Raw genomic sequence first — 12530 nt, forward strand, 5'->3', positions numbered from 1 at the left:
CGATCGAGCTAGCAAAGCAGTTGAGTGCGCTCGCGACCGCTCAAATGCTCCACAAACACAGTCGACTTAAATAATCAGATTTTTCGCAGCAGGTAGAGGAAGATGTCGACTTGATATTTCTGAAAGACTTTTTAAGCTTAAGTAAACCAATGGTTTAATTCAGGATTTGGGCCATTAGGGGTCGGTCTGGTATTGATTGTGTGGTGGGTGATCAACTTTCTTTTCTTTGTATAGGTGGTCCAAAAAAAAAACCTATTGGAAAGAGAGAATTCATGTGAACATCTCCCCAATTGCATTTTTAAGCCAAAGTCGTATCATCAATTGGAAATGCTCCTTCTTCCCAGATCACCCCTGGGATCAAAACATGCAGATTAAAAAGCCATGCACTAACTTTGTGCCAGACTAATATACCTCGTGGCTGCAAACTACAACGTAATCATTGTTTCTCTGGGAGCCATTTAACTAAAAACATCCTTTTCCCAAAGTCTCTCATTTGTTTTTGATAGTACAAAGCTTTGTTCTGCAAGACCTCTGACTTATATTTGTTGTTCCAATCGGAATTTTATTAGATCGGGTGAGGTAAACGGCGAACAGTATTGGAGACAAATTACACATTTGGAATCATTCATTGTGATCTGTCAAGCATGAACAGTTGCTTTGCATGGGACAGGGCAGGTGGTCACTCAACACGGACCTTTTCCCAGATTGAACTGGCTCAGCAACTGTTGCGACACCTGTCAAGCTTTCCATTTCATCTTTTCACACTCAACTTTCGAGTTCCCAACCATGTATTTTTTTTTTTTTTTTTTGGCCCAACCGACGATTGGAGCTCGCAGATTTCAGCTGTAGCCGAAGTTGATGCTCAAGCACAAGTTTGGCTGGAGTTGCTGGAGCGTTACCTTCCCCAGAGCTGCGAATGTTACCTTCAACTTTGATACAGATGATACCAAGTATTCATCCTGAGATTGTAAATCTATGGGAAAAAGTAGCGAGAAAGAGAGAGAGGCATGATGTGCAATGAAAATCCCACGGTTAAAATCGAACCAAGGACATTGCGGTTACGCGGCATGCTGCTTTAATAGACAGGTGTCGAAAAGATAAGAGAAGAAAAGCTTGTGTGGAGTGCTTTGGTAGAAGAATAGTTACTGCGCATGCCATGTAACCACAACGTCCCTGGTTGAATTTCGACCACACAAGACAGCTTTTTTTGACGCAAAGCCTGCAAACAAGTAGAATTTTTAAAATTTGGCATGGTGTTTGGAACATTGCCTTAACTTCAATATACATTCTCCTCGGGATGCTGGATGTGAAGTACAGTTATTATGCACATACAGTTTAGTCCAGGCCAAAGAGTTGACATGTTTTGTCCTCATTTGGGCTTGAACACAGCCAACTGGTATAAAACAAAGTTTAAAAAAAAGTCAAACTGACCACAGTTAACAACAACCGGACACTAACGTCATCTCAGCAATTCCAACAATATATATGATGTGACCTGGAGTCAGTGCTGAGCAGTGACTGCAGCCTACTGTGTCTGGATCGTGAGCTATTGTTTCTAGTGTGGCAGCTGCTGCAGGCTTGTCTGGCACCTCATTCACCGCTAACCGGCTCCACGTGTGTCTAAGGACAGGTCCAAATACATTTCATGTACCTTCTACAGACACATGAGGTCCACACATACAGGCGTAAATACACACCTCGCCACACGCCACAGACAGAGACACGCGCACACACACACACACACACACACACACACACACACACACACACACACACACACACACACACACACACACACACACTCACTCACTAATCCCCTGGCTTTAGTGGCACAGCGGGTGTGTGGTGGTCTTGTGTGGCTTTATTAACTAGGGTGGGGCAGGCAGAGGTGAGATGGTAGAGCGAAGGATGCAAGGACGGAGGGGGTGAGAGAGAGGGGACAGAGTAGAGGGACGTGGGAGGGGGACGGAGAAGGAGGGGAGGGAGGGGGGGCGGGGGGGGAGTCCCACCAGGTGCTAATAGATTTCCTGCAGCTTTGAAACATTTGCTTGCTCTGGTCTCCTGGAATGGAGTCAGGTTTCATCTGAGGCAAATTACCCAGACCGAGGATTGACCTCCCTTCAACACACACCCCAGACACACGCCAGCGACACACATTCTGACACACACTTACCAAGCGGGGCAGACGCATGCACGCACCTACAGTTATGCCTACAGAGCACTGACACACATAGTAACTGGTGAAATTCCCTTGAAAAGTCATATTTTCTGTCACAAAAGGAATAGTTCAACTTTTGTAAACACGCTTTTTTAAAGTCAGATGTGAATATTGATGTCCATCTTATGTGTGGAGCTAGGATCACAACTATTTTATAATAAAGAATGGAAGCCAGGAGAAAGTTAGAAAATATGCCCAACAACGTTTTATTTCTTTTGATCAAGTCGATCAGAAACATGTTTTGTATTTTAGTTTCTGTGATGTATTGTCATATTAATCAATGCGTTTGGAGGTGTTCATTGACATATTTCCTGTTCCTATTCTTCATGCTAACATAAGCTAATCAGCTGCATCTTCAGAAATCCCACAGACATTAGAGCAAAGTGTCAATCTCATTATGTAACCATTGGCAAAATATGGTTCATTCCCAAACTGTCAAGTGTTGTATTGTGAAACCTGCCCTGACTACGCACTATTGATATTGATATTAACATTCGTAACTTACAGAGAGAAAGGAAAAGGGAGTGTAGCCCAAATTGTTCTTTGATCTCTCATGAAATATTATGACACATTTCCACTTAAACGACATTTAATTATAGTGCCACACACCAACAGGTTTGCCACACAGCACTTGCCTTTGATATTTGCGGTGGGAGAGCTGCACTTGCTGTACTCGCCTGTTGACACGCTTGTTATTCCTACTTCTCTGCATGGCTGCATGTCTGTGCGTGTGTGTGTGCGTGCGTGTGTGTATGTGTGTGTGCAGTTGCTGAATGTTTGTACTTACAGCCCGAAAATTAGGTTTCGTAGACTTCTAACATTTTCTCAGGAAAAGGATGTATGGAGCACAAGTGGGGTGAGTGTGTATGTGTGGGTGAAATGATTTACAAGTTTGTTTATCTGTTATGTGGCCATATTGTTGTATCCATATATGTGTGTGTGTGTGTGTGGGCTCGTAAGCAGGTGCACACCTGCATATAGCTTCAGTTGTGAGACGCAGCTGGAGGTTCATTTAGCCACAGTAAATACAGGGCTTGGCGTGTTAGAGGATCTTTAAGAGAGTTGACTTTCCTTGTGTGCCAGACCTTGGTGCTTAATCACACACATTATTACTGCGCACAGTTGAAATGCTGACTCGGCGTCCTGCTCAGACACCCATGGCTCGCAGCAGAGGATATAACTCACGATACCAGAATAAAAGCTGCCGGCCTTCGTGCCTGTTAAGTAATTGACTCGGCTCTGATCCATCTGATCTGTCTCTGTCACAAGATGTTCTTTAGTCTCATCGCGGCGGTTTGTCTGGCGGTTTTAGTCATTGTTTGTGACTCTGAGCAAGAATGCATGTGTTTGATCCTATGATCAGTAAGGCAATTAGCCCTCAGACGGTTAAAAATCTGCTTGCCAGAAGGAACAATGGTCAAAGCAGGAGCCAAATGCCAACACATCTTTGACAATTTGCTGTGAAAAGTTTCCATGAGTTTGCAATTAACTCTGTTTCACTGTTTCATCAACAGATTGTACTCTTACCAACAGAACCATGTTCGATTCCTTTAAAGTGTCCGCTCATCCAAATGATAATAAAATGGTATCCATGTATGCACATAGTCCTGATGTTATTCGTCCTGGCTTTCAGATATTTGTCATTGAGATATCTGTCTCTGTCCAATTACAATGGAGGTGAATTAAAACTCTTAATCCTAATTTGTTATTTGTATCAGCATGGCAATACAATCTTAGTTACGTTGCATGCCGTACTAGCCTAAAACTTTGGAACATGTCGACGTTGAGGAATCCTTTTAGTTATGTGATGAAATAATTGAATGGTGTGGATCTGAATTAAGTTTTAATTTAATCACTTAATGTTACATGTTACGTACTTGTATTGTTGAATTGGAGTCAATACGTAATAACAAATAACTGGGACTTCCTGGAGTCTTTGCTGGGGACATTGCAGCCATTCAGTGACATCAAGACTCCACATTTGCAGTTTTTGTTTGGCACTACTCATTTCAACTCTCGCAAAGACAGGTGTCTAAATGACATTGTTTTTTCAGATTCAATAAAAGTCAGTCTTAAGATTCATGTCAATGAAGGTTTGAGCTTGTTTATTTTTCACATCGGGTCTGCCTGCAAACTTCTGTAAGTGCTCCTCTGTTCTCTCTTTCTCTCTGCTTTGCTCTCTCTTGAGATAAGGACCACTCATATCTCCAGTTAAGGAGAACCACATCAAACTTCGACACTGGTCACCGCACAGCCCAGTGAGGGACGTCTGCTCTGGGTATTTTTCTGTATACCCGATACAGCTGGAGCCTCCACTTTCTCTGTGGCCAAAAAAAAACAACATGAAAGGAACTTGAAAAGCCAGACTGCAGCAATTACAACAAAGTGAGTACACAAATGACCAGCAGATGAGCCACAGAGTATCTCCCAACAGGGGTCCAAAGTGATGCAGGGACCAGGGAGCAGGTGAAGGAAATGTAGAATTCAAGCTGTTTTGGAAAGAGGAGAAAAGGCTTCAACTTGGCCAGTCCAATCGTATGAGCGTCCAGTTTTCTTCAAGCGTCTTTATGAGCCTTCAGATGGTTCAAGTTACTAAGGTCTGTGTAAATAACATCTTTTGGGAATTTGAGAATTGCATCATTGCAGAGTTGTTTGTACAAGTTAGAATTATTCTGATGTTGATGATGTAATAATACACATCATCACTATGCCATCACTTTTACCATAAAAGTTCTGTATACAGGTGTCAGAGCATTGATACGTGAGCAAAGAACTATGTTAACTATGTTTTTGGACTGTCAGATGAAGACTGGAGTTTGGCATTTGACCATCACAATCTGGATTTTTGATGTTTGCCATCTTTTTTTTTGGCAACCAGCAGTGAGCTAAATATCCTACAACAGAACTTTTAACAAGACATTGAAAGACAACCAAAAATGCTTCAATTAACTTTAACAAACTCAAAAACCAGCTGTGCAAAACATTCTTTGACAAAAACACAATCAACACCCCAACCAGACACGTTGGTTGTGACCTGTCAATCAAAAGTTGTCCACACAGTTAAATACCTTGCTTTTTTTGTCTTGTTTTTGCAACCAGCGGAGGGGCACAATCCATTTATCCATCTACAAGCTATACCTGCATGGGGGGCTCGACCCAATCCCTGCTGCCATTGTGGACACCCAGGACGGTCACTAGTCTGTAGACCAAGAGACAGACAACCAATTGACAATGAACCGCGTGATAGGAAATCAGAGCACCCGGAGAAAACCCAAGCAGACGAGGAGTACGAGCAAACGCCCCACAGACAGAGCCCGGGGGGGCCGGCCGGCAGAAGTACAATATGTTAAACACATCAATCTCAGCTTCCATGAAATGAGATCCCTTTGTGCCTTATAGGTATCACAACATATACATTACAGCAGTTGTGATTGGATTTTGAGCCTCGGCCAAAAAAGCCTTTACGAGGTGTTTGAAATTGAAATGAAGGGGGTACGAACTTCATTTGGGATCGGCGTGGTTACAGATGTTCTCCCCGAGCACGTCAAAGTAACGACTTTTAAAATTACACAAAAGAGACAAACCAAAACCTCAACAATAACCCTGGTGGTCCTATTCTTGCTCTTTGTTGTTAGCGAGGCTTTCAGAACATTGTTTTTCCCCAACCACAAGCCTCAAAGTTGTTCTTTCTTCCCAATAAACATGTGCCTACTGAATCCTTTGTGGCCCGTGCAAAACAAAATGTTCTCAGTGGCGGTATTTATCGGTGGTCAGCTGGTTTGGTCCGTGGGCATAATCGGGCACAATGTACTCCTCAGTAATCCAAAATTGTCCTTACCGAAGGATCGCTTCCAACGGAATAGGAAGGGAGAATGCAGAAACCATATCTTCTTCATCTCGCACGGTCAGGAATGCAAGCGTAAGCATGATCCGAGAGAAGGGGGAGCGAGGGTTTCGAGAGCAGAACACGCATATAAATGAAGGAGTGATTTTCAGTGTGTGACCGTTCCTGGTCAAGGACATTCGATCCCATTTCATAAAGTACTTAAAGGTTACCATTGGTGCACAAACAAAATGTGACACTATGTCTATACTCCTTGGAAAGCCTATTTTATCAAAACAAATCTGCCAGTGTAATGAGGGAACTGTTACTACCAAATGTAATTACTTGTATAATAAACTTTTCATACTTACTCTAGAGGCCGTTTACTTAAAGGGACTTCAGGCCAGATATCAATCAGTGACGGAGGGACACAAGCCCAGATACTTAGGATAACAATCAAAAACACAACAAGGGTGACCTCTCAGTGTAAACCGACTGGGTCATCTTGTTGCCAGACGTGAAATCCAAGGCCCCTGACAGGAAATCCAGCGTGTGCTGTTGACATCGCAACTCATCCATGACAGACAAGGAATAACACTTGTGGAGAGGAAGAGTTTCAGAAAAAAAAACAGTGGAATCCAAGAAAGACAGAGTGCTGTCACTGGAAACTTGTTTTTTTTTTAAGCATGCCATTAAATCTTTCAAACAATTTTCACCAAAAGGAAAGATAATACATACATAACAGATTTGCAGATAGTACAAAATATGCTACATTTATTCAAAGGGTTGAATAAATGTTAGTTTTATGCATTGCAATGTTGATAAATTATACTTTAAATTGGTATTCAGTTCCCGCACTGATTGCAGAGTCCATCAACTCATACTTATTTAAAATGACAGTTTCCCATAGTTTTAGTTGCTGTTGTAATCAATTTCTGTCATGTTTGTAAAATATGTAATTTCATATTATTGGTCTCTGTATAGTCATTCACCAGCTGCACTACCAACAATAAAGGTCATTTTTGATTAAAAATAAATAGTGAAGACATTGTAATTGGTCACAGTTAAAAATCCCCAAGCACCTACAGGATTATAGTTCTTCTTGGTGGCTCGCAGTGCGCCATACAGAACTGAGGTTAGTTTTTAACGTCCGTTATAAAGAGTAAAATGAGCCTGTAGTTTGTCTTTGGGGGGCAGTGAGAAATAGTGGCTCAAAGAATCTGGGCTTGAGCACAGCTGGTTTCAGGTTGGAGTGTAAAGCGGACTGCGTTAACGAGAAAGTCACTTACCATTTGATCAACGTGCAAAAGGGAAAACAGGAATTACTTTAAATTTATGACCAGAGAACATTACGGGTCGTTGTTAATGGACGTGTCCTTGAGCCAAATTCAATGTTGTAGAGCGATGTGGCCGAACCTACGCCTCCATCCTCTCTTTCCCTGGACATTGTTGTTTTTGGCAGGATTGCAGGTTCTGATGTTGGCTAGACACTGGGAGAGCGGACTCAGGGTGCTTCCTTCTCATTTTCACACACATTTGGATGGGAAATGTGTGTTGGCAATGTGACAGAAGTTAGGAACAGAAATCTGATCCACTGTGGAAAAAAACCCGGAGATATTTGGGAGGAAAAAGGACATGATCCAGAACTCTAAACGCAATGCAACAGATAGTAATCATAAACTTTTATTCTGAATGTACCTTATTTGCACATTGATAAACACATTTTTCCTCTCCGTGATTATAAACATTGTTCTTTTTTTTCTTTTTGTTGAGAACAACATCAGTTTTGTACAAATGTTTACATGACTGATTCTGGAGAATCAAGTTCCACTAAAGTGTAACATGTTAAAGCACAATCAAGGGAGACTGACAAAAAGGCCCACCAAGACCCTCCCGAAGATTCTGGCGAGGGACGGCTCGATGGACGCCTCCATCAAGAGTCTGCCTTAAAATCGAAGGCAGAGAGAGAGATTGACTGACAGGCCCGCCAATCGTCTGCCAAAGACTGGCAGCAAGGTAACAGACACAAAAAAAACACACATTAAGCAATCCTCAAGATTCCAGAAATAAAAAGGCCAACCCACACAATCCATACAGTGCGCACCAACAGAGAGTCAAAAACACTTCATATCACATCGAGAGTATATTGTTCCTGAAGTGACAGCATCTGATTTTAGCACTTGAGAGTAGAATGAATCTGGACAACTTGATGAAGCTCATGTTCATTCTCCAATGTTTTCTTCTGCATCTCTAAAAGCAGCCAGTCAGGGCATTTTAGGGGGTGCGTATTTTGTGACTTACAAGACCATACCTGTATTTTTGCAAGTTTAGCCACAAAAGGGTTACAATAGTCTTAACTACAATTAATGTATGTTTGGCATATTAAGAAAAAAAGCGACCATATCCACTTTTCACCACATTTGAAGGTATTTTCTTACTTTTCAGGCAGACGGTTTTTCATTAATTTCTGTAAAACTCTCTTAAGGCTCTTCAAACTTGCAGGAAAAGCTTCCAGCGTTAATGAAAGTGCGGAAAATGCAGTAGGAAAAGCACAAACAAGACTAGAGCATCCATTTTGTAATCAGCCAATTGCATCAACGTTATCACAACTATGCTAATGCTTCAGATGGCCAAACTGCACAGCACACCTGCTTTTACATAGCATTGTATGTTTTATAAAACATATATCCTAATCCAACCTCTCCTTGTAACGAGCATGACTATTACCCAACATGTAACCACAACCAGCTCCAATTCCACAAAACCAGCCTGAAAATAAAGACAATCTGAATGGATTGCATGGAAGTCCACGGAGCAGAGCTGGCTAGTTGTCGGACCCTGGTTGGAGCTAGTCGATGCTAGTTGATTAGCATGCAGGACTTAGTGAAGGGCCAATTGAAAGAAATCATATATTGGTTAAGACAATAAAACTGCTTGGTTGGTTCTCGGAAAATCATCTGTAATCTTCAACGACAGCGCTAACCTGCTGATTTTCAATAAATATTCTTTGACTATTTTTTTTTATTTTTATAGCACTGAACAGCTAGAGTAACAGGAAACATGAATGTCTTTACAACTTTCATGACAATTGGTCGACCGTAGTGGTGAAACCAACAACAGCGCCACGGCTAGCTCGACTGTAAAGACAGTATTCATTATTTGTAGTGATTGGTCTAAAACTTGCTAAATCACCAGTATGGCCTTGAGATGATAGTGATTCATTAATGGTTTGAACAAATCTGACATTTTGAGTAGTGCATTCAAACATCACGTTGGCCAATCAGATTATTTCCCCCCAGGTGACTCAGAGCAGGGCGGAGCCAAATGCTGTCCCCCCAAGAGAAAGGCAGTAATAGCTGATCATACTTCATCACATCATGAACAAATGGCTGACACACAGAATATTATGCTTCCCAACATTACACACTAAAGCAGGAGCACACTGGATATGTTCTTGTAATTAAATTGTAAGCCACTACCATGCAGCACAGGGAAACAATTCATGAGACTTACATGACGCCTTGGTAAATTGCATAAATGTTATATTACGATAATAGGTTTCTCCACAAGAGAATAAGAGAGTCCCATATGGCACTTTATATTCTTGAGTAAGTTAGTACATGAAGAGCATTAATACCATTGTTAGTTTAACCACATTGACTTTGTTGGATGGTTACAGTGTAAAGTAGAGGAGAACCCCGACCACTTTAAAGTTTTTGACGATGATGGTGGCTATGCCATAAAAGAAAACGGATAAACCGGCAGTCCTTGATCTGACTTGGAGGAATGCGTATAATATAAAGACTGACATTATTCAGTATAATGCGACAGCCATTATTCAATTAAAACAATTCTGTCGAGGGTGAGCGACAAATATGGTGCTTTCAGCTTAATTTGTGGTGTTTTAATTCCCTTTTAAATGAAGTAGTCTTCTCCAAACACACTCCGGCGTTAAACCGCTTCACAAATATGCACTCCTTGATTTTTTTTTTGATGGTGTATGAGGCAAAGTCCCCAAATGAGTTCCTCTATGGATGTTTTGATCCTGGAAAACGCAGCAATTGAAGTTGTTTCACAGTGAAGCGGGGTTACTGGTAGGCAGTGCCACCACGGAGTGTTTCCTAATGTATCTGATGTCACTGAAAAGGTGTGATTGTAATTGTCAACTGTTACCTGGAACCAACAGACACCTAAATAACCACTGAATAGTGGGATCACTCATTGATGGCAGCGCCAAACAAAAAGTACAGCTGATTCAATTAAAAATGACATTTTTACAGTCAGAATTTAAAGCTTGTTGTCTACAACAACCACATATGCCTGATATTATACTTCCTGCCTATTTGAATTTATGTATTTTAAATGATCAATATTTTGTAGATACATAAAAACAAAAATGCGTGTAATTTCCTGATTTGTTCCTGTGAAATGGTTTGCTTTTTCTTCTTTTGTCAGATGTATTTTGCTCTTAACAAATCTAACTGTAATCTGGTAAACAAGATGACACTAATTCAATCAAAGGAGCGAGAGTATATCCGTAATTTCTCACTGAACGTTCTATACATGTAACCAATGGAAAGCAAGGCACACATAATGAAACAAAATGAACTTATATTGGAGAAAACAAAATCAAATACACCAGGAAAGAGGATCACACGGATGGACTGACTGCAGTGATCTCTCTGGGGTGATGTCATACCACAGTTTAATAAGTTGCAGGAGGAAACCTCACTGCTACATAGAGATAATGGTTGTTCTTCAGTAAGGATCAAATTGTAAAGACAAAATAACAGCTGCACGTTGAATTGCAGTGCAGATAGTAGTCATTTGATTTCAAAAGTGACAGCAGTGAATACAAACATATCTTTTTTTCCCCTTTTTTCGTTGACCAAAATGTCGAATGCAAACTCTCACATCTCCCTTCATTCATCTTATTTAGTGGTGGCAATATAAGAAAAAGTACTATGCTGTCCTGACGCTCCATTAAAATAAATAGTAAAACAAATAAATACCACACGTCTTTTTCACTCAGTAGCCACAGTCGACAAAGCTGAAGTCACACAGTCCACATGGCACGAGAGATGTTGTCCACTGAGCATGCATAGGACACCAGCCAGGCTCACCCTGATGGATTAATGCGCACTATGGCAGCAAAGCTTTCATTGGAGAAATCCAAAGCCACCAGATAATTTACTACTCTCAATCGGGGCTGATGACGAGATGCTCAGCTACGACGTTAAAGAAGCAGGCCCGGTGGCAGTTGAAAGGGTTTGATTCTGTGCATGAACATAACAATGATAACAACGCTGCAAATACAGTTTCTACATGAGAGAACAATGAGGAGGAAGTAAAGACGACGCATCTTTCGAAACCCTGTGAAAATGTTCCGCGCAGTGCAATCTAAATTTTTTTTTTTTTTAAAAAAAAGACAATTTTTTTAGCAACCCAATGGAGGCAAATGAAGGGCAGGAGGTTGTGATGTAAAAATGTGGCATCTCTTACTGCAATTTGGCCGAATTCTCAATCACAAAACAATAAATACCTAATAACTAGTCACTGCAAATGGATTCAAAATAAATTACACGCTCGCAAAAGGCAGCGCTGATCCTGAACTGCTCAACATCTTTAATAAAACAGCCAGACCCTCCCTCCCGAATCGTGATTTAAAACCCTCTGATGATAATATAAGGCAGTCCGATTGATATCGTCAATGACATTAATCCAGAGAAAGTTCAGAAGTCGCCAATCAATATGGATCTCGGGTTCCTCTAATCTCAGCTGGCGGGGACAATTGACGACATGACCGGTAGCGACGGTTGAGGTCTTTTCTTGTCTTTCAAAGGTATACCTTCCGATTAACATTTCTTACAACACTGCACCTGGCGAAATCACTTGGCGAAACCCCTGAAAATGAAGGTATCAAAAGGAGGAACTGACTAGATGTGGGGCTCACAGGTTTGTTTACAAGTGCTTCTCTTCAGGTGTCCGTCATTTTGGTGGCAGCGTTGCATGCTGGTTGCCATATTGGAGATATCAGAGGGAGAGAGAGAGAGAGAGGGTGTGATGAGGATTTTCAGAGGTCATGACGGGACGGTGTGGGGTCTGGAGCCAGTCGAAACCCAGAGCAGAACCAGCTGAAGGGCCACTGTCAGCCAAAGTGAGGGGCTCAGGCCGGACGCCCCGCCACAGTCAGGGTCCTTCTCCTGGAGCCGAGTGGAAAGGGAAAGAAGTGAAGTTACGGATTTTTAAAGACAACACAGTTAAGAATTAATTCACCGTTCACGAAAACCCTTCCCTCGAATTCAGATCTTCTAATGTTCATTTAGCAAACGCTTACAGTGGTGTGCATGGAGCTGCAATAAGAGCGATACTCTGGGTTCAATACGTTTGGATTCTAGTGTTTTTTTTCCCTTTTTCTTTTCAAAATCCCAAAACATCCATTACATTATATTGAAGGGGTCAAAGGTCACATCCAAATAAGCTCTATTT

At 41.5% G+C, this 12530-nt stretch overlaps 1 protein-coding gene across 1 annotated transcript in view; it reads right to left on the reverse strand.

Annotated features, from left to right (window-relative positions):
• Nucleotides 1–8412: 8412 nt before the first annotated feature.
• The window catches only part of LOC137791884 (voltage-dependent calcium channel subunit alpha-2/delta-1-like), a 73753-nt gene continuing 69635 nt past the window's right edge, over nucleotides 8413–12530 (reverse strand). The window contains exon 38 of the mRNA XM_068587092.1: nucleotides 8413–12244. Coding sequence (XP_068443193.1) covers nucleotides 12122–12244 — 123 coding nt within the window. The 3' untranslated portion in view covers nucleotides 8413–12121. The remainder of the gene's footprint in view (nucleotides 12245–12530) is intronic.

Source organism: Clinocottus analis, unplaced genomic scaffold, assembly GCF_023055335.1.
Source record: "Clinocottus analis isolate CAN_PGR_092001 unplaced genomic scaffold, fCliAna1.0.p SCAF_20, whole genome shotgun sequence".
Classification (NCBI taxonomy): domain Eukaryota; kingdom Metazoa; phylum Chordata; class Actinopteri; order Perciformes; family Cottidae; genus Clinocottus; species Clinocottus analis.